General features: G+C 42.8%; 1 protein-coding gene and 1 long non-coding RNA gene across 4 annotated transcripts in view; one reads left to right on the top strand and one right to left on the bottom strand.

Annotated features, from left to right (window-relative positions):
* Positions 1-9,256, top strand: part of ASMTL (acetylserotonin O-methyltransferase like) — a 51,179-nt gene extending 41,923 nt beyond the window's left edge. For both annotated transcript variants that reach the window (XM_073353979.1, XM_073353970.1), the window contains 2 exons: positions 729-958; positions 9,005-9,256. In XM_073353979.1, the coding sequence (XP_073210080.1) occupies positions 729-946 (218 nt within the window). In that variant the 3' untranslated portion in view covers positions 947-958; positions 9,005-9,256. The remainder of the gene's footprint in view (positions 1-728; positions 959-9,004) is intronic.
* A 1,531-nt stretch (positions 9,257-10,787) lies between these two features.
* LOC140914945 (uncharacterized) lies at positions 10,788-23,093 on the bottom strand. Of its 2 annotated transcripts, XR_012160049.1 has the most exons (5): positions 22,248-23,093; positions 13,906-14,568; positions 13,576-13,697; positions 13,141-13,382; positions 10,788-11,191 (listed from the first exon to the last, which is right to left on the bottom strand). It is a non-coding gene; the product is annotated as an uncharacterized lncRNA (long non-coding RNA). The 2 variants fall into 2 exon arrangements; XR_012160048.1 differs by having other exon boundaries at positions 13,576-14,568.
* Positions 23,094-23,379: the final 286 nt, after the last annotated feature.

Below are 23,379 nucleotides of genomic sequence, written 5' to 3'. Positions count from 1 at the left end.
AGGATGGAGAACAGGAGACATGACAAAAAATCCTTGCAAGCAGTGGACATAGAGAGCAGTAAGAGAAGAGCAGGGCTGCTTGCTTCAAAGGGCAGTTCAGAATACCTTGTGGCTAAATGTTGCCGCAAAGGAGTCTCTGTGATTGGCTGATGACATTTATAGTGGGAGGTCTTAATGATATCATTAGCTGATAACTTTTACTTCAAGTAGTAAGGATGCTGTTTGCTGAAACACCCCTGAAAACCAAGGGAAGGAATGCCTGCCTTCTCGTATACTTTACTAACTTCCTAATCTAGCAGGAAATGGTCACTATATTGGCCTTGAACCCTTTTCTATGAAATAGAATTACATCTGGGCTGTATAAAATACTTTAAGACAATTCTCCAACACCTTCCTGTTTTATACCTTTAGAATAGTCTCTTGTTAGCTTGAAAGAAGTGCTTTGACCAGCGGATAAAACAATAGGTTATTTCACATAGAAATCAGAAAACGTAAGAAAACTCTCAAGGCTCTCATGTCCTCCTAGCATGAAATAACTACCTCTCTGCTTCAGGAGTGAGAAATGAAAGGGAAATGTTCTCCAAAGGCTCACACAGTAAACTCAGTAACACATCAATCTTAGGTACACATCTTCCCCATTTATAATAGCATTTGAACCAACAGCACTGCAGTTTGGAAGCTAAGAATATTTTATTGAACTATTTTTGGTTGTTGTTTTGGAAACACAGGAAGTGCCTTGCTACTGGCAGAAATTGTGCTTGATGAAGAGAAAACACACCCTCCTAGAGCAGTATTACAGTCCCTCAGCATGACTGAAGGCAAGCAGAGAAGTGGCTCAGAGTATAAGCAACTACTGGAGAAATATGGATTCACCAATGTGCAAATTAAGATTACAGGAAACGTTTTAGATGCGATTTTGGGCTTTAAGAAAACTTCTGCACATTAGTTTGCACTGCAAGTAAGTGTGGCACTGAGCTTTTGTAACTTAACTTTCATACAACCATCAACCAGCGATAGTATGGATTGCTTCGGTACAGTATGAACTGTATATAAAGTTCTCTGCAAAATGGTCTAAAGCTGCAGGAATTTTCTTGCTACTTAAGCAATTATTTAGTAGTTATTAATCATTGCATTTGTCTTTACAAAAATGCACTTTGTACAACTTTGGCAATTTTGGGGTGCTCTCTCCTTTTGCTCATTGGTCCTTAGTGCTTTGCTCAGAAGCAGAAGAAGGAAACAACCTTGAAATGCATGTTTTTGCAAACAGGAATAAAAAAGAAAAAGGTGGGATTTTTAGAAGGGTCTTAGGATCATAGGCAACTACCCCTTCGTCACTTAGGTGTTCGTGAAACTCCCACCCATAGCTGTCGTGTCACAAGGATCTTTACTACTGTAGACTCAGGTCCTACAGTGACCATAATTTCACTGCAGCCCCTCTAGAGGCTGTCTTACAAATGAATTGGCCACCCACATGCTCTCAGACTGGATCATACCGCTCAAATACAGCTGTTCTCGAGAGAAGAGTCCATGTGGTAAAGGGTTAGATGGTGACATCCTCTTTCTGTCTGTTACAGTAACTCCTTACTTAAAGTCGTCCTGGTTAACGTTGTTACGTTGCTGATCAATTAGGGAACATGCTCGTTTAAAGTTGTGCAATGCTCCCTTATAACATTGTTTGTCAGCTGCCTGCTTTGTCCACTGCTTGCAGGAAGAGCAGCCCGTTGCAGCTAGCTGGTGGGGCTTGGAACCAAGGTGGACTGGCAGCCCCCCTATCAGCTTCCCGTTCCCCTATGTTCCCTGTGCAGCAGCCACTTAGCAGACTATCAATTGCCAGGCAATTCCCTTCCACCCACTGCCCTGTACTGCTCCTGCCCTCTGCCTTGGAGCTGCTCCTAGGAGCCTCCTGCTTGCTGTGCAGAGGGAGGGGGGAAGAGGGATGCTAATGTTAGGGTGTTCCCCTCCCCCCGCTCCTGTACCCCATCTCCATAGAGCGGGACGGGGGGAGCTTGCTGGCAGCAGCTGCTGTCTCAACTTGCTGATCTACTTAAAAAGGCAGTGTACTTAGAGTGGGGTCAGCATACTTAAAGGGGCAATGTGTGTCTGTCTCTCTCTCACACACACTCACCACCACCACCAGTATGTCTCTGTCTCTCTCTGCCATGCTGTCTCCCCTCCCTTCATGCATGCTGCCTTGTAGAGTGTGAGGCTACATTAACAACAGTGTGTTAACGCTTGAGGGTTCATCCAAGTGCTAGTTCATTATTTAACAGAAAGGCATTCCCTGGGAAATATCCCACCCTCTTCCACCCTCTGACTTCACCACCTCACCCAAACTTCACAAGGTAGGGATAGCTCAGTGGTTTGAGCATTGGCCTGCTAAACTCAGGGTTGTGAGTTCAATCCTTGAGGGGGCCATTGAGGGATCTGGGGCAAAAATTGGGTTTGGTCCTGCTTTGAGCAGGGGGTTGGACTAGATGACCTCGGTCCCTTCTAACCCTGATATTCTACGATTCTATCATTGCTGTGTAGAGTATTAAATTGTTTGTTTAAAACTTATACTGTGTCTGTGTGTGTGTGTATATATATGTATGTATATATATATAGTCTTTTGTCTGATGAAAAAATTTCCCTGGAACCCTCCCCCCCCCTTTTAAATTAATTCTTATAGGGAAATTGGATTCACTTCACTTAACATCGTTTCGCTTAAATCAGCATTTTTCAGGAACATAACTACAACGTTAAGCGAGGAGTTACTGTATTTCCTTACATAAATACTAGTGCTCTTCCCTTCTTTCCAACTATGCTGATAGAAGAGGAATATAGAAATGTCAGTTTTTCATGCTGTGATTTTTAATTTGAGGGATAAGTATATATTGTATGTCCAGATTATCAACTAATTTGTCAATCTGGTTTTCCCACTATTTCATGCGATATTTTTTTCTGATAACTCTTCAGTCGTGACTTTTTTCATATAAAACATATTTTGCTAAAGCTGTAGTGGAACCCCTCCTGCCTGTAAATAAAGCTACTGTTTTTCATCTCTGGGAAGTTGAGTTTACTGGCTGCAGCAGATTTCCATAGCAATATCCCTCCACTCAGACAGGACAAAAGAGGAGAGGCTGTACTTACTTTCAGCTGCTGACATCAGCAACTTTCAAAGATACTATAGTTTTGTCGGGCAGAGTTTGTCTTCTCAAGTGCACCATAAATGTCTGTCATTAGCATAGGTTTCAGAGTAGCAGCCGTGTTAGTCTGTATCCGCAAAAAGAAAAGGAGGACTTGTGGCACCTTAGACACTAACCAATTTATTTGAGCATAAGCTTTCGGGAGCTACAGCTCACTTCAAATAAATTTGTTAGTCTCTAAGGTGCCACAAGTCCTCCTTTTCTTTTTGTCATTAGCATAATTACTTTTCTCTTTGAGCACTGAGAAGGGTAAAGGGGCCCTGATGAGTTAAATTATCAATGAGGGACATTTTTATTACAGTATGTTTCAACCATTCAAATTCATCATGAAAATTTGTCACCCTCTACTTACCCATGTTTTTTGCTATAATAATAATAATAATGATGACAATTTTTATTTACCTTTAGCAGTTTCTTGCCCTGGATGAGTAGAATTTGGTAAGATTGTATATCCAACTACTGAAAACTTAATAAACCAAAAATAAGTTTCTCTCTGTTTTGGTACAAAAAAAGGCCTCTTTCTACTTTTAACTGGTCTGCCTTATAAAAGAGAACATTATTATTTCAACAGATGGAAGTTTTGCTGTTTGATTCTGTCCCACCAAGCATGTGACAGATTTACATAAGCTGTAGAACTGTCATATTCTACCATACTGTCAAATTAATGTTATGCCCTCTGATTATTTTGTAGTCACTTATTGTTTGTAAATCTTATAGAACACAATTGGCTAAAACATAAACTCTGTGTCTTAAACTAGAAAAGCACAACATTATATATTTACTCCACCTTAGTCCCTGGAGCCTGGGTGTCTGCATTAACTTTAGCTTTGCAAACTTAGGTGTGTGTGGAGGGGGAAGCTTACCTTTTGAAAACTCCATATAAGACATGCATCTGAAGTAGCTGTTGAAACAAATAACATTCTTTGTGAACGGGGACAGCTAAAATCATTTTTTGCAAACTGGTTTTGAATGTCTCGCAAAGGGTGGCTAATGAGCTGCAGGAGAATGTGCTTTGCTCAACAGCGGGTGTCTGTGTGCTGTTCGCTTGTCTCCATACTATTTCAGAGAGATTTGCTGACATGCAGAAAAGATCAATGCTGTATGTCTTTCAGAGAGCAGAGGGGAAAGACATTTGCAATATTTTCACTTGCTGTTCACAGGTGTATTCCTTCCACTGCCAAGACTCCCACTGAGTTCAGTGAAAGTATAGCGTGTGCAAGGAATTCAGGGCTGGGTAGGGCAGGGAGAGGAGTTTATGATCATTTTAAATACTACAGAATACTGGAAGAGTGATAGACATTCCAAATACTAGATAGACCAATAATCTGATTTTTATAAAGGTACAAACATTAATATGCCACTTCCCTGGACAAAATTTGTTTCTATTCACTATTGTTATAATGACTGGGTCTTAAAGTTTCCTTATTGGAAAAAACTGTCTGTACAATGTTTTAAGTCAAGGATAATTTTGAGCCATTAAAATTAATTATCTAAATCTGCGTAATCTTTAATGAGGGATTATTTTGTATCCTCCAGATGTCTGAACTGTCACCAATACTAAAGCCCGCTTGTTCACTACTTGCTGTTTGGTGGTAGGCTGCTTCACATTAGTAGGAATGCCCGTGTTGATATGAGTAACTCCACCCACTGAAATAAATGTAACTATGTTTGCGTCTGCATATCTGATTTCATATGGATGAGATCAGTTCACTTATCAGAATTTCATCCAACACATTTATTTGAATGTGGGATCATTTGCAGATGTCTGTATAAATGGCATAGAGGAAGTCCAATGTGGACAAATCAGGTAATGGAACTGTTGTGTCTGAGTAGATCACCAAATGAATGGAGAAAAGGTGTAAAATATTGGGGATTAAAAGATCCGTAGACACAGGGTGGGAAATAAGAGAAAAGAGAGCTCAGATGCTCACTTACTGAATGATGAGTTGAATAAGAATCCTTGAGGGCTGGGGGGATGTCTGGTAAAACAAAGCAGAGGTTTGTTTGGATTTTTTCCCCTAGCCCAATAGTAAAATGACAACCCTAGTGCACTCACTACAGATATTAACCACTTTCTGTGCTTGGGAGAGCAAAGGGGCTGTGGTGTGGCTCAATATGAGCCCCAAGTGCAGGAGTTTAGGCAGTGTTGTCTAAAAGGCTGTGCCCCTCATCCCCTTCTTGGCTGCCAGTTCAGTTTTGGATCGGTTTGTCGTTGTGCTGGGTTGGAGCAGGGGGGCTTCCAGGCTCCCTCGTTGCATCCCCTGCTGTCTTTCCACCATGATGGGTTGTTAGGAGAGGCACCACCTCCTCCCTGACATTTCCCATGTCTCCAGCTGCCTGATTGGGGATGGAGTTAAGGACTCCCATTTCTGAGGCTAGGTGTTGGGGTTGGTCCACTACAGAGCAGGTTTGTGGCTGCAGCCCAGGCAAGCCTACCCATACACTTTCAAGCCCTGCCTGCTGAGACGCAGTCTAGCAATAGCAGCATCCCTGGCCTGCAAAACTTTTATCAATGGGCCTAAACCTAGTACCATGGAAGTCAATGGGAGTTTTGCCATGTTATACTTGAAGTGAGGATTAAATTAGTTGATGGAGGGAGTGGGGGGACACCAGGTAGCAGCAATAACTTCCCTCACTTTTGGAGTACTCCAACCACCAGGAGCCAAAGACAACGTTCATGGTTCCAATTTATCCCATTTGATGAAGAGAGAGAGAGAGAGAGAGAAAGTACAACATTGCACTTGCACAAAACCAGCCTATTAAAATATATGAGGATTAGGGGTAATCTGTAACAAGATTATATTCTCATTTCTAAGAATGGCAACTAATCTGCAGTGGCCCTGACACACAGATCATCGTCTTGTTGGATCATATTAAAGAAGTTCTGTATTAAAATCACAAATGAGTTTGATTCCCCAGAGTTTAAATTCCAGGGTATTACTAATTAAGAGGTCTCTTGGTTTTTGGTACTGTTTCTTTCCCTCTCTGTGTGAAACTTGCAAGCTGCTAATTGTGTTAGTACATTCTAAGACAGAGTCTGTTCTCAAAGCAATTCACAGAGAGAGAGACTCAAAGCAATACTCTATAACAACAGAAACAGCACCCAGAGACTCCCCGCCCTTTTGTTGTATTCATCTCGCTTTGTTAACAATTGTGATTAAAATAGAGAGAGAGGATGTATGTGGATGATGCTTGGTGTGGATAATAACTGAATGATCAGGGAGGTGCCAGCCTAAGAATCCAGTGTCCATCGGCTGAAGAAGGCATCAAGTGGAAATAATCAGAGGACCCCCCTCCCCCCCACCCCCGGAGGGCAGACTGGAATCCACCCAACAGCCTCAAGGATGGGAGAACTAAAGAACAAGATAACATCTGACAGCACGGAGCCGTCAGGAATGTGCCATCTGCTGATTGATTCAGCAACAGCATGATGAAGCAATTCCCATAGACTGGCATAGGAAGAAATTCCTATAAAAATGGACTCTAGAAAGTGAGAAGTTTGGGGTCTGATTCTGCAAACCAACTTCCAGGAGCATCAGATGAGCATCTGACAAGGCCCTGCTCCCTCCTTATGTCCAGGCCACCTGGCCAGTGGCTTGGCATGAGCAACTCTAAGGCTGGTAACTATGATAACAACCTTGCAGAACCTGTGTGTGTGTATGAATGAATGTGTGAATAAATATGAGATTGAATGGAATGTTATAGCTATAACTAACTGCTTACTATGATTTTTTCTGTATTCACAATAAATGTGGTATTTTACCTTTTTCCCTTTAATAAGATCCTGCTGGTTTTTATTTTATTGGTACAACAGTCTACTTTTACTTGAAGCATGTAAACTGTGCAACACCAGACTTACCTTTTTCTTTTTTCCCCCCGCCCCTGCCCTTGCGGTCACGGTGTAATATATGGGCCCATTGCTATTTTCCCATGTTCTTAAACTATTCTAAATGGAAGCCGTAATGTATTATTGCTTCCTTGCTGCAAGAACCTTTACAATTTATTTTTTATAGGGCTGTCCTATACACTCTGATTTCTCTCTGCAGCTTTCAAAACATACAATGCATGATCCACTGCTACGTCGCTCCTGTTTTATAGCAATGTAACTTAATTAATTTCATTTGAGTTACACCAGTGTAGAATTGGGCTAATGCAAGGACCATTACAATAGTTTCCTCCTGAACCTTCTGCAAAGAGATCAAATAATCTCCCCTAATATTTGCCGCTTCTATAAGGATAAGGCTGAAAAGCCTTGAACCCAAGTTAAATTCTGTCTAAGCCTTTCTCAAGAAGGATCTTTGTTCCTACTATAAAATACTAATTACCTGTTGTTGTTTTTTTTTTTCTTTTCTATGCTAATCATAACTTGCTCTCTGTAAAGTACATGGGCATCCTTCCCAGACTGGCAGTGTTTGATTCCCGTGCATATGTTTTGTCCATGTTGTGTTCATGTCATTCAGATGTCCCCAATGTTTGAGTGATTTTCTGTAGCGTATTAGTTGCCTTGCTGTTCATGTTTTCCCTTCAAAGTGTCCAGGAGGACCCTTCAACCATTGTGATACAAGGTTGGCTCGGTGGCCTAGAAGTGCTCACCTTGCTTTGCTCCACATAGCAACACTTGCAGTGTGATCAGGAGCAGCAGTTCTGCCTGTGCAGGTGGAGGAAAGTTGTTGGGATGTGAGGAGGAAAACCTTCTAATACAGAATCTGTCTGTATTCAGGCTGTATGACCAAATGAGCACACACGTATTTCAGAAGGTGTACATTTGCCTCTGTGTTCTACAGCTAAATTCTCTGCTGGTGAGAATGTGGCAGGCTGTATGTACACACTGTAAGGCAGGGTTTGGGACAGAGGACTTTATCCATTCCCAGCCAGAAGGAATTGCATGTCTCCAGATGATTTATGGTATTCTGTATTGAACTCCAGCAGCATGCTCAACCCCTGACAGAAAGGGGATTAGGTCCCTTAAACCCATACACCAGAGCCCTGGGCCATCCACAAAGAAGCTATATGCCTCTCAAAGCTTCTCATCTGCCAGTAGGAGCCATACTGTCATGAGTGCCTCTGAGGTAATCATCTCAAGGGACAGAACATAGCTATGAGATTCGATTCACTGTTGTTCTGCACCTTGTGCAGGCATTTATATCTGTACAAAATGAGTAAAATGTTACCCGTTGGTCTGATTCGTTAGCATTTTACACCCACTTTGCACTGATGTAAATGACTGTACACAGCAATGGAGAAGAGCAAGTAAAATAATGTTCATTTGATCAGCATTATCTTACTCTGATATTCCGTACTGGGTGGAAGAGGTAGGAAGATGCAGTGGAAAATTGCACCATCGTCTCTTCCCTCTATTCTCACACCTGGGCCTTCCTCACCACAAAGAAACCTATCCCCACAGAAGAATTGTGGAGGGGCTTCTGTAGGATTGTCATTTTCTATGTTTGGACAGTGTGGAGCACAATGCTCCCCCATCCTTAGTTCTCTGAAGATTACAGCAATATAAACGTAAATAATAGGTTTAAGAGAAGATAGGGACAATGAGTGACACTGAGATGGGATTACCTCTATTTCTTCCACGCACACACACGCCACCTCTCACAGAAAAAAAGGTGATCTAGCCCATGGGCATTGTATTTTCTACAAGGAGCTAATGTGTACAGTATGTATATAGTCATTTTGGTCTAGTAACTTGAGAGTACATCTGAAATGCAAAATTAGACCCTAGTATTATATTTTATGCATTTTTATATGGCAGCCGTAATTTTTATTAATCTGATTGCAGATTAGTATAATTTTTCTTTGTTTTAAATTAGGCTGTGGCATTTTCCTGGCTGAAATGGTGTTGGATAATGAGAAGAAAAGGAGTACAGCTTTGCTGCAGTCCTTGAACATGCTTGTCAGACACAGGGAAAGGAGAGGAGTAGCTCCGAATATAGATGTTTACTGGAACATCTTGGCTTCACAAATGTAGACATTAAACTGACAGGAAATGTGTTCGATGATGTCTTCTACACTAAGAAATAAAGAAATTGTATTTGGCAATAAAAACGAGAACACATCAGCAATCACATCTGATGATTTTTATTATAGGATTGGTTTCCCATCAGCCGCTTATGCAAGAGATATGTGACTTTGGAAGCTTTCTGAAACTACTTCAATAACTGAGAGAGATTATATCCGTTCCGAAATATGAGTAAAATGCCAGAAGCTACGCTCTTCGCTTGGCAGCAGTAATGCTCGGGCTGCATTGACTTGCTAGTACTTTTTAAAGTTACCTCATACTCAGAAAAAAGAAAAGGAGTACTTGTGGCACCTTAGAGACTAACCAAGACACATCAACAGTCATACAATAATGTTGGCATTGCTAATGAACTGCTTTGTTTCTTTGTGTTGGGTGCACCTAGGCTGGCCTTATTTCTAGACCAAAATACGCTGCCCTTTTCCCCCCCCACCCCCGACTCTATCCCTGGGATGTTAGTACGGCTCTCCGTGTTCAAGTGCTTGCTCAGGTCGAGTCCATTCCAGGGGTGTGCACGCCCATGTGCACAGTCGTTGGGGATTTTTGCCTTAGCAGTATCCATAGGGCCGCCAGTGGGGCCCTCTGGAGGGCCGCGCACACGCGCCCGTATACCAGTTGCCACTGGCCCTGCGCCCTGTCCGTTCCTTCTCACCACCCGTGACGGTTGGTCGAAGCGCCTTCTCTTGCATCGCAAGAGCGCTAACGTTTCTTAACAGCCCAATATCTATCCTCATTGGGTATAGTTCTTAGGAATTTACTTAGCCGTTAAGTGTTAGTTATTTCCCCATCCGAAAGCAAAAGGGGGCCCGCGACCTGTGTTCCATCTAAGGCGCGTGCCTGGGCGGCTGCGCAAGAGGGCATGGCTCCACTAATTAGGTGCCTGGACCCTGGAGAGGATGCACATGTAAGGTGAGGTGGTGGCCTTGGGGTGGGGGGCAGTGGGGTGAGGTAGGTGGGATGAGGTGGGGGGAGTTTAGGGCATACAGGGCTGCCGCTGCGGGGTAGACACACCCCACCCCTTCCCAGCCGCAGCCGCGGTGGAGGAAAGATATATCCCAGGACAAGCCAAATACAGCACCTAGGAGGTTCTGGCTTTAAAATAACTCTAAGGCCTGGTCTACACTGAGGGCAGGGGATCAATCTAAGTTACACAACTTCAGCTAGGTGAATAACGTAGCTGAAGTCGACATACTGAGACCTACACACCGCGGTGTCTTCACTGTGGTGAGTCAACTACTGCCGCTCCCCCGTCGACTCTGCCTGCACCTCTCATGGCGCTGGAGTACAGGAGTCGACAGGAGAGCGCTCAGGGGTCCATTTATCGTGTCTGGACTAGATAAATCGACCCCCACTGGATCAATCACTGCCCACCGATCCGGCGGGTAGTATAGACATACCCTAAGGAATGTAAATCAGATAACAATTTGGTAGACTTTTTAGCTACAATGTATGACTGGGGTTAATAGTTAATGCACAAAAAAGACACTGCTTAAATTTCAACCATAGAAACTTGGAAGACTTTGTCAAACTTCCAAAGTTCCTCTATATGCAGAAACAAATTCCATAAAACACGTGTATGGTGTATTATACATGCAATCGTTGTAGGTTTTATTTATACAGGGGGAGGTTGGAGTAATTATCAATTGAGGATGAAAAACAAAATAGCAAACCAAAAGGAAGGAAAGGGTCTGAGATGGCAGAACCCTCTCCCATCCTTCCCAGCCCCAGCTTGGTGGCTGCCGTAGTGGGGGAAAGACACCCCCTCCCCCCTTTTTCTCAGCTTCAGCTCTGGGATTGTGGTGGCCGGGGAGGGACGCCCCTTCTTCTCAGCCCTTCTGCTCCTAACATCCAGCCATATATTTGCCTTCCTGTTCCTGCCTTCTTCCTCCCTGTGTCCATGTCTTTGTTTTCCTCACAAAACAGAGTTCAGTGGATTTCCTGTACTTCTTCTCAGGCTGTTGTGACAACAATCAGGACCTCCCTCAAAATAAGGAAAGCAGTAGGGAATGAGACAAGAGCAATTACAGGCAGCCGGGGTCTTCTCTTGAAAATGGGCTTTAGGGCTCTGATGGGGAAGGCATGCAGCAGCTTCTGAGCTGTTTACCAACCCCTTGCACTTCAGTCTTTTCCTCCCATCCTCTGTGATTTGTCCAGAGATGCCTCTCCCCCAGCTCCAAGGCTGGGACAGTGCGGGAGAGGTGCCTCTCCCCCAAAAAATTCTAAAACAATGGAAATCACTTGTCCAGACAAATGATTCCCATTAAGTTTTAGAATTTGTTTGGGGAGAGGTATTGGAAACCATTAAGGCCAGATCCTTGCTATCTGGTATAGTTCTGGCTCTTCAGGTACTCCCATTGACTCATAAGTAGCAAGTAGCACTAGGTTTTTTGTAGGATAAAGACCTTATTTGCAAGCTCTTTGAAGCAGGGAAGTATCTGCAAACTCTGAAGCCATGTGTTAATGTGTAAAAACTTAATGAGTCTACTCTGAGTTTTTGAGTTGGTGACACACAATCTGAAACCAGGAGAACTTTGCCCGTTTCTACAGGGCTCTGTTGCACTTGCACAGCGTGGGTCCTAAACACTCATTTAAAATACCCATAACCAATCACTTGATGTTTTACTTCCCTTCATATTTTCAGTGTTCTCACTTGTTTGTTTGTTTGCTGTTTGTGTCACTGTATTACTTATTTTTACTGTTCTCTGTGTGTGAAGTATTAATTAAATTAAGAGCTGACATCCCAGAGAAATTGTGTAACCTGAGTGAATACCTTTTACTCTCCTTTTCAGTATCAGAAAATATTGTATTAATATTTGCGATGAGAGCATGACTATTTCTAGTTGACTCATAGATTTGTTTAGCATCTTAAAGCTGAGCTACAGGTGCAGATAATATGCATGCAAGAGGGACAGTTTTGTGACCTACAAAAGTCCGTAGCATGTTAGTGTTTTGGCAGATGCTTCATTTTTCAAGAGTAGCTTTCCCTGAAGATTTAGTGGTCTATGATAAAAGTAGGTTATTAAATGGGGACTCGGGTGCATATTTTGTATGCTTTCAATTAATGGCCATGATTTTGTTTTATTTATATAGCTGTTTTCACTATGCCACATTTTGGTGTGCTATATCTAGGTTTTTCATTTGTACTGGTTGTGCACATCCGCACATTCCCTTGATATTGGTGCTGCACATAACAAAATTCATTCTGCACATGGATGGAAAAAATTAGAGGGAACATTGCCTGAGACGCATCCTGGACCTGTGACACCTCAACAAGTATATCAAAAAGTTGATGTTCCGCATCATGTTCCGCATGATTTCCCTGGCCTCCATCATTCCCTCCCTGGATCCGGGAAACTGGTATACCACCCTCGACTTGAATGGTGCATATTTCCATATCTCCATCTTCCAAGGACATGCATGGTTCCTCCATTCCGTGTTGGGCCAGTGCCATTTCCAATTCATGGGATTACCCTTTGGCCTCTGTCATGGACTCACAGGTCGTGCCCACTCTTGGCCCCGTGCGGTCCCTGGGGGGAACCCCCTTCAATGAGACAACCCTTCTCGGGGGTCCACTCTCTCTTGGGGGTTAAGCCCCTCCACCTCCTAGAACCGCACCTCTCTGAGCCTTAGCGCACCTGTTTCTCGCCATGGGCCCCCTCAGGGAGTCCACTCGCTCTGGACCCCCAGGGCCTCCACTCTCAGAGGGAATAATGCAACCCTGATCTTTAGACCGAAGTGACTCTCAGCCAGCATAAAACAGGAGGGTTTAGTGAGTGTCTGAACCTAGCACAGGAAACTCTCAGACCCCCAGGCCTGGACTGCATCAGCACAGCATATCCAAGTCTCCCCTGCATTCAGGTGGGCTCTGCCTGCTCTCTCTCCCCTGCGCTTTCCAGCTGGGCATCTGATATCACCTCCCCCAAGCCTCACCTCTGTCTATTGTCTTCTCTCCAGGTAAACAGGGTTGCCTGGGCCTCCTTTCCTCTCTTCTGTCCTCTGGCCCCCTTTGGCTGGAACTGGCTGGTCAGGTCACCAGGTGTCCTCTCTCCACGGCCCATTGTCCTCCCACTGGCCAGAACCGGCTGTGACTCCTGAGCTGGGCCTCCAGTTTGCCAAGTCACCAGTTGCTGGGGTATCCATTGGCTGGGGTCCCAAGTTCCATCGCTGGACCTCTGTAACAACAAACTCCCTCTCCCATCACCTCATTAAACCACTAACACCCAGGGAAACTGAGTCCCTCCCCCTCTGCATCCAGACCATTGGAAAAACAAGGAGAAACCAAGAACCCCCACACACACACTTTGTCACAGCCTCTCATCAGCACCGAGAGTGTTTACAAAGTGCATGGCACCAGTGGTTGCTTACCTGAGCCGGAGGGGTGTTCAGATTTACTAGTACCTAAACGACTGGCTAATCAAGGGCCGGTCCTTGGATCAGGTGTGGTGGCACCTCGATCTGGTTCTCTCCACGTGTTGCGATCTGGGTCTCTTAATAAAAGAGAAGAAATCAACTCTAGTGCCGATGCAACCCATACAGGTAATTGGAGTGGTCCTCAACTCCACTTGGGCCAGAGCCTGACTCCCCAAAGCCTGATTCCAAGCCATGATAGATCTGATCTTGTGCATGCAAGCCCACTCTCTCACCACCACTCACATGGGCCTGAGGTTGTCGGGCCACATGGCAGCCTGCACTTACATGGTCTGGTACATGTGGCTCCATCTCAGTCCCCTACAGGCGTTCCTGGCATCAGTCTACGTCCCCAACAGATACAACATAGACCATGTGATCAAGGTACCGGGCCACATACTGTCATCAATCGCATGGTGACTGAATCCCTTATTGGTGTTGGAGGGAGTCCCCTTTGTGATCCCGTCCCCGTCAGTTACCCTAGTCTCCGATGCCTCGGATCTGGAGTGGGGAGCCCACCTGGACGATCTCAGCCTGCAAGGTAATTGGTTGAGTCACGATCGCTCCCTACACATAAAGTCAGAGAGGTACTCTTGGCCTGCCACGCTTTCCCACGTCATAAAAAGGGCAGGATGGTTCAGGTCCTGGTAGACAATACCGCCGCAGTATTCTATATCAACAAGCAAGGCAGAGCCTGATCAGCAGCCCTTTGCCAAGAAGCTCTCAGGGTGTGGAACTTCTGTGTTCAGCAAGCCACTCATCTCGTAGCCACACACCTCCCCGGGGCCAGAAATGCTTTGGCAGATCGCCTTAGCAGGGCATTCTCATCTCGCCAGGAATGGTTGCTCCATCCAGAGGTGGTCAGTGTCCTCTTCCAGAGGTGGGGGACAACCCTACGGATACCACTAAGGCAAAAATCTCCGATGACTGTGCCCATGAGTGTGCACACACCTAGAAAGGGAATGGTCATTAGCAACAAATCTTGAAGAACAGTAGTTATGAAAGGTAGCAAAAAGAAAAGGAGGACTTGTGGTACCTTAGAGACTAACCAATTTATTTGAGCATGAGCTTTCGTGAGCTACAGCTCACTTCATTGGATGCATACTGTGCAGTCAGAATAAGCTCTGTTCTACCTCATTCTATGATCAATAAAGTTGATAGCAAAAACACACACAACCAAACAAAACCCTAAACACAGTTGGCTCAGGATCCATTAGAAACATGGCAGGGGAGTCAGGATGGGCGAGATTCAGTGTAATGACTGGGAAAAGACAAAATCAAGAGAAAATAAATTATATTCTCAAACAAGCGTAAAAATATTAAGTAACCAAATTCAGCAGTTGGGGATTCTTGTTAACAAGCTATAGGGTTTGCAGAGAAACAATTCAAGACGAATGACCTGCCCACTGAGATAAGAAGGGTCTCTTCTAGGTTCTCTTCTCTCTCATTTCTGGTAACTGTCCTGAGGTAGTCTGGCACTTATTGAAAAAGGGTAGGTACTAAGCCTTGGTGTCCTGTCTAACATTGCCTCTCTTAATAAAAATAGGTTCTAATGTCCAGTGTTGTGTGTGAGCAATTGCTGACAATAATGGTCACTGCATCTGCCTCCATAAGCACTTTGTTGTGACTGTTGTGTATATATACAACTGTGGACAAATTCATCACTGGTGTAACACCACTGATGTCAGATAGAATGATAATTAATATCCCTCATGTCCTAAAGTACTCTAGGAAATGTACAGTATGAAAGTCACTTATACAAAACTACTTTGTATTACATTCTGTAACAAATTGACTGTGTTTCTTTTTCACTGCAGAAACAATTTTCTTGGAATATCTGAATCTCAACAGTTAATTTTCATCACTGGATGGCTCAGCCTTCTACCAGTTTAAACCTGCCCTTTTTTAAAAGATGAAATATCTTCTAATCTTCAGTTGTGATTAAAAAAGCAGACTACAGTTGATGGGATTTGCTAAATTCAGAGATCAATGCCCTGATTCTGAAGTTTTAAAAAAAATTCTACACAATAGTTTAGTCATAAATCATAATTGCTGGCCTAGTCTTATCAACAGTACTGAGAAATAGATGTTGAAAGGGGTTATCTACTGTCATGTGATATTTAATTTGATTAATTAAATCATGAGAACAGTATGGCCCTAGAGAAGCAAGCAATTGCTCTCTCTTCTCATTCTTTATATAGTCACAAGCCCCTCCACTGATAACACAAGAAGTTCTCACTACTTTCTGTTTCCCCTGGGCCCTTTTCTTAGTTCTTGGTGAACTACAGGTTATGTATAACTGAATGTATATAACCACCTAGGGAGGTGGTAGAATCTCCTTCCTTAGAGGTTTTTAAGGTCAGGCTTGACAAAGCCCTGGCTGGGATGATTTAACTGGGAATTGGTCCTGCTTCGAGCAGGGGGTTGGACTAGATGACCTTCTGGGGTCCCTTCCAACCCTGATATTCTATGATTCTATGAATGTGTTCTGGTTTAAGAAAGTTGGAGTTCTTTCTTTATCTACACAGACTGTTTTTACAGACAGCTGGGAGCTTTGCAATCACTCTGGCAATTATTCTTCACCTTTTTAAAATTACAGTTGTCATATTAAACACAAAGGGAAATGTTCATCCCTGGTATAACTTCACTGAAGTTAATGATGTTATTATTTATTACTTGTATTACCGTAGCACCTAGAAGCCCTACTTATGGACCAGGACCACACAGTGGTAAGTGCCATTACCATAAGGATGAATTTGGTACAAAATCATTGGGCTAAATTATGCCTCAGTAAAGCAGAACTGCTTAAGTGACAGTGCCAGAAGACTCTATGCTTGTGTAAGGACTGCAGTAGACCAGGATTGGCCCTCAGAGAGGGACAAGGAGCCATCTCTCTTCTCTGGAGAATCCTACAGCACAGGTGTAATTTGACCCTTTTCCTCTTTTATTCATTCCTGAGTGTTTCAACATAAGTAGCATTTCCATTAAATGGTGCAGAGATGCATTGTTGAAGAAAAGTGATTAAAGATACCCTCTGATACACCAAGTTTCAGAGTAACAACCGTGTTAGTCTGTATTTGCAAAAAGAAAAGGAGGACTTGTGGCACCTTAGAGACTAACCAATTTATTTGAGCATGAGCTTTCGTGAGCTACAGCTCACTTACACCAGTGTTCTCAAATCATCTGGTCACAGTTCTGTAAGATTCATCAATCATGTATCTGCTACTCTCCACAGGCTACTTTCCAGAAAGGAAATTCCCCAATATATACTGTGTTGGATCATATTAAAGAAGTTCTGTATTAAAATCACAAATGAGTTTGATTCCCCAGAGTTTAAATTCCAGGGTATTACTAATTAAGAGGTCTCTTGGTTTTTGGTACTGTTTCTTTCCCTCTATGTATGAAACTTGCAAGCTGCTAATTGTGTTAGTACATTCTAAGACAGAGTCTGTTCTCAAAGCAATTCACAGAGAGAGAGAGAGACTCAAAGCAATACTCTAACAACAGAAACAGCACCCAGAGACTCCCCACCCTTTTGTTGTATTAACAATTGTGATTAAAATAGAGATAGAGGATGTATGTGGATGGATGCTTGGTGTGGATAATAACTGAATGATCAGGGAGGTGCCAGCCTAAGAATCCAGTGTCCATCGGCTGAAGAAGGTGTCAAGTGGAAATAACCAGAGGACCCCACCCGGAGGGCAGACTGGAATCCACCCAACAGCATCAAGAATGGGAGAACCAAAGAACAAGATAACATCTTGGAGCCGTCAGGAATGTGCTATCTGCTGATTGATTCAGCAACAGCATGATGAAGCAATTCCCATAGACTGGCATAGGAAGAAATTCCTATAAAAATAGACTCTAAAAAGTGAGAACTTTGGGGTCTGATTCTGCAAACCGACTTCCAGGAGCATCAGATGAGCATCTGACAAGGCCCTGCTCCCTCCTCATGTCCAGGCCACCTGGCCAGTGACTTGGCATGAGCAACTCTAAGGCTGGTAACTATGATAACAACCTTGCAGAACCTGTGTGTGTGGGTGTGTATGTGTGTGGGTGTGTGTTTGTATGAATGAATGTGTGAATAAATATGAGATTGAATGGAATGTTATAGCTATAACTAACTGCTTACTATGATTCTTTCTGTATTCACAATAAATGTGGTATTTTGCCTTTTTCCCTTTAATAAGATCCTGCTGGTTTTTATTTTATTGGTACAACAACTGTACATGGTTGCTAAAATATTGTAAGTGTGAAGTTATTTAAGAAAATAATGAAGTCAAAGAGCAGCAGAATAATCCTATCGAAGCTGGAAACAGAAGAACTAGGACAGCAGTTCTCTAAAGCAGACTCCAGAGAAACTCTTCTGCATGCTATAAGATTACCTGGAACCAGTGGTAGAACAAAAATTATGTAGCTACAGTGATCAGATGACAGAAGGGGTCATAGGCAGTTCATTTTGCTTAAAGACAGTCAGCTGCTCACCTCCTGAAGTGCTACTTAGTATGCGCGCTGTTGTGAAGGTGGAAGGCAGAGCTGTATTGTGAAAAGTTAAATATGTGAAAGCCTTTTTGCTTTTAAATAACATCTTGCTCTCTCTCCTCCCCCACTTCTTCTCTGGATTTGTTTTTGTTTATATATTTATTAGGGCTGTCAATTAATCCATTAACTCAAAAAAATTAACCACGTGGGACCGCTGTGCCCCCTTAACTCTCTCCAGCCTGGGCTGTCTCTCACCATGCCTTGCTAGTGACCGGAGGCAATCCCTCCAGGTGCTGTTATCACTCAGCACAACCACCTGTGGAAACCCCCCACCCAGCTAGCTTGCATGAATGCTCCCAGAGACACTCATGAATCACATGGAGAAAGGCACCAGAGCCAAATCCCCCTAGCTCCCAGCACTGTACCCCAGGAATATACCATCTTGCACTGCTCAAGACAAGCAGTGCAAATTTATAAATTGGTTCACCACTTCAACAATAGAAAGTGGATATACACTAACCTTTGTACCCTGAGCAAATTCGCCCCACACTTCATACAAACTCACTGGTAAAGATAAACAGTAAAATAAATTTATTGACTATAAAAGATGGATTTTAAGTGAGATTAATCGATAAGCAAAAAGTCAGAGTTGGTTACTGAAAGAAATAAAATATAAGTACACAGTCTAAACTCTCAACCCTATTAGACTGGGCAACATCTAGATAAAGCAGTTTTTCTCACCCCACTGGATATTGCAGCCCATAGTATACAGATTTCACCTTTGAAATCTGGACCAGTCCCCTCAGTTGGAGTCTCAAGTCTTCAGCGTCCTTGTTGCTTGCAGTGTAGGTGGTTGAAGGAGAAAGGCCCTGCATGGGCCCCTGTGTTTGGTTTTTATACCCTTAGTCCATGTGCTTGGAGAACAGAAGTTCAGGCATGTTTGGTGAGTCCCTAAGCAAGGTTGAGCAATTCCCTTGGTGTGGCCTCATGCAAGTGAGTCACTGAATTGTAGCCCCCTTGCTGGACAATGGCTGGTGATTTCTGTTCAACAGCACCCACCTGGGTGTTGGTTACCTCCCTTGTCATTGTCTCTGTAGAGTCAGTATCTGGGTGCCTCCCAAACCCACAGCATGTTTTAGTGACAACCATACAACACAATTATCATAACTTCATATGCGTTGATGATACACATATTTAGATAGAATAATGACTTTCAGCAAATCATAACCTTTCCCCAGACACCTCACATGGCATGCGTTATATGCAATATCACAATTATATACAGATGAGGAATACAGAGGTTACAGGGGGCTCCCCCAAGGTATAGAGTGTCACAGTATGTATATATGTGCATATGTGTATATGTATGTGCGTGTGTGTGTGTATATAAACAGATACACAAATACAGAGCAGAAAGGGGGGAGAAATCAGGACCCATTCAATGATGTCACATTTTAGGCATGAGAGACTCCACTACCATGATGCTTACTGACCATGCTCTGAGGTCTGAGATCTTTGTGCTGAGAGCAATGGAGGCTATGATGGCTCCTCCTTTATCACAGTGTTAGCTTGGGAACATCTCAGATCCACCACCACTATCCCCCTCCTCCCATTTAACAAGAACCCACTTATCCATTATATCCCTAATTCTCTCCAAAAACATACATGCCAGTTCTGTACATATTCCCTGTTGCTCCCAAAGCCTTTCGTGAACCTAAACTTCTTTATCCCACCTCCGAACATGCCAGCGTAACAGGTAAAGGAAGGTCACATAGTGAACCTTAGATCTTCCAAGTGTGTGTGGGGGAGGCGGCAAAATCAGGCTGTCAAAGGCCCCCCCAGTGACTTGAACCAGCACTGGGAGAAGACTAAGGAAGGTGCAGAAATAGAAGGGAACGAGATCCCAGGGTCAGAAGTGAAAAGGGGAAAATGAGAATGATAAAAAGTGTGACAAAATGGGGAAAGAAAAAAGAAAAAATAAAGATAAAAAAGAGGGAGTAAAGAAAGTGATAGCTCTAGAGACAAATATACTGAAACAGTGCAAAAGGGTGAAAAGTATACAGAAACATGCTGATACAAAACATTACATGGTGTGACCTTTGTAAGATTTGCAAGAGGCTGGAGCCCCAAGCTGATGTATCTGATCTCCTAAGGTGCATAGAACAGGATACTCAGTTGTGTCTAGCTAAACAGTTCCAAATCATAGAATTGGCATATGCTATTCTCCAATTTCACAAGTCAACATAACTTTTAAGTCCTAGAAATTGAAGTTGTTTAAATATGTATTTCCCCGCCCATATTTATTCTAAAAATCTAATAAATTCCATATAAAACATTATATTAGAAGAAGTTAAAGTTGCATGCTTAAGCAACAGAGCAAGTTTTTGTTTTCCTTTGGGGGGGGAAGGAGGGGTTGAATGGAAAATGCCAATTTGATGAAACCAAAACTTTTCATGGGTATGTATCAGTTTCAATTAAATTTTCATTGGAAAGGGGTCCATGGTCCAAGATGAACTTTCTAGTCAAAGTATGTGTGGGTTCCCCTTCCCCTACCATAGCTAATATCTCGATTGTTAGGGGTTTAGCCGTGAAGTAGAAGTTGCAGGTTCAGGTCCCTGCTCTTCTTGAAAAAGGTTGCACGTGCCACCCTTGTGCATGTGTATTGATCCAGCATCAACTAGATCTGTATGGGTACGAGAGTCTGCTCCTGTGAATTTAGTAACAAGAGCAGGTCCTAAAATAGCATATAATTTCCGCACATCAGAGGGGTAGCCGTGTTAGTCTATATCCACAAAAATCTGAAGAAAAATCTGCATCTGAAGAAGTGGGTTTTTTTACCCATGAAAGCTTATGCCCAAAATAAATCTGTTAGTCTTTAAGGTGACACCTGACTCCTCCTTGTTTTTATAATTTCTTCAACATTCTTAGATGCATATGTAGAATCTTGTTATATGACATTTGAGGATAAAAGGGAACTGTCATTTTGAAATGTAGTCAACTACATAAATGAGTTAACAGTTCTTTCATGGGCTGCAATTTTTGTGATTACTCAATCATACTTTCCTGGTTTTAAAAATATTTTTCTTTGTTTCATGTTGTAGGAAAGGTCAACAAAAAGGACAACTAAAACTTATTAGAGGGGAAAGAATTAAACTAGCTATATACAAAGTACTGTCAAATGCACAGCTGAAAAAATAAACTTTTTTTGTCTAATCTTTTTCAGATGTAATCTAATTTTACATGTTACTTTTAAAAATAGTAGGTATAATGTCAGACAGAAGTGTGGCTTTTAAATTTGCAATATCACTTTCAGCATACAATAAAGAGTAACATGGGAATTGATAGCATGTACAGGGTGCATAAATTTGCAGTAAAGGCCCAGCCCTGGTCTACAGTACAAACTTATGTCAGTATAACTACATTGCTCAGGGCGACACAATGACACCGACCGAACTCCCAACGTAGACAGCGCTGTGTCAACGAGAGGGCTTCTCCCGTCGACACAACTACTACCTCTTGGGGAAGTGAAATACCTATGCCGATGGGAAATAATCCCATTGGCATAGGCAGCATTTTCAGTAAGCACTACAGCAGAGCAGCTGCACCAGTCCAGCTGTGCCACTGCAGGACTATAAGTGTAGACAAGCCCCAGATAGTGCAACAGGCTCTATGGAGGCAGATCTCTCCTGCCATGTAGAACCCACTGTGTTGTTTTATATTCAAGTAATCCACAAGTCTTAATAATAATTCACTGGTAGTAATTTAACAAGTCTTTCTTAGATACATTGTTAACATATAAACAGAGCATTTTAACCAGGGGTGGCAACCTGTGGTACGCGGCCCATCGGGGTAATCTGCTGGCAGGCCGCCAGTTTGTTTACATTTGCACATCCGCCAATGGGAGCTGCGGGAAGTGGCACGGGCCACAGGTTGCCCACCACTGATCTTAACTCAAGACAATCTATCAGCCTAACCTAAAATCAACTGCTTTGTCCAACTGTCAGTTCCCACATCATGAAGAATCTATTCATTCTCTTAAAACCACAGTAACGCCACACCCACACACAGTTCACTCCAGGTTAAACCTTTAAATTAGCTTTCTGGGTAACTGTCTCATCTCTGCACTGAAAAAAATATTCACAGCTCACCTAGTTTCACAGTCAACTGGATCATCCTCTGAATTGAATAACTTTCCTGATAAAGCCTATCAGATATATAGTTTACCGCCTCATCCTTGAATTGCATCTAAAGCTGTGCTGGTGGTGGAAAAGAAAAAGTGTATACTACATGGCTGCTGACAAAACTATTACATTTCATATCTTGGAAAGAAAAAAGGTTATCAATTGCAAAGTATAATTTAATACATAATTGACCTTTATGACACTTACATTAATGTAGGTATTTAATGTTATAGAAAAAATTGTATATTGTATTTTTTTTAAAATAACGTGATTAAAAATTGCACCACAACATACATGCACAAGGAGAAAGAATTAAGGTTGCATGTGCAACCTTAACATCTAACTGTGCAGCTTACCAGTCTCACAATGAAGCACTTTTTTTCTTCAATTAAATAAATACATAACATGATGGTCAGATTTCTCATCTGGCTGTTTTGTTAAAAATTTATATTCTAACCTCTGGTGACACCGAAAGGCATGGGCAATGAGAAATCTAATGAGGCAGAAGAGTCATGAAGACAAAAGGAGGAGCAAGTGGAGGGGTTTTTTTTCTTTTGGCATCAAAATGCTTCTCTGCTCCACCTGTTGCCCCATAAATCAATGGGGCTGCTCAGCATGGTTAAAGCTGGCAGAAACGGGAGCTACATAAATAACGGAGGAAGGCTTCCTAGCCCCTGTTTAATATGAGATTAGAAGCAGCCAGCACGTTGTCACGCTTTGCTAGCTCCGCAGTCACTCTGTTGAGACCCGTTTCAGAGTAACAGCCCTGTCAGTCTGTATTCGCAAAAAGAAAAGGAGGACTTGTGGCACCTTAGAGACTAACCAATTTATTTGAACATAAGCTTTTGTGAGCTACATCTCACTTCATCGGATGCATACTGTGGAAAGTACAGAAGATCATTTTATATACACACAAAGCATGAAAAAATACCTGTGTGTGTGGGGGGGGGGGTGAGAGAACCTGGATTTGTGCTGGAAATGGCCCAACTTGATTATCATACACATTGTAAGGAGTGATCACTTTAGATAAGCTATTACCAGCAGGAGAGTGGGGTGGGAGGAGGTATTTTTCTTGCTTTGTGTGTATATAAAAAGATCT

The sequence above is a fragment of the Lepidochelys kempii genome, chromosome 1 (genome assembly GCF_965140265.1).
Source record: "Lepidochelys kempii isolate rLepKem1 chromosome 1, rLepKem1.hap2, whole genome shotgun sequence".
Lineage (NCBI taxonomy): Eukaryota > Metazoa > Chordata > Testudines > Cheloniidae > Lepidochelys > Lepidochelys kempii.
Note: the sequence above shows the minus strand (reverse complement) of the source record. Positions and strands in the feature narration are given on the sequence as shown.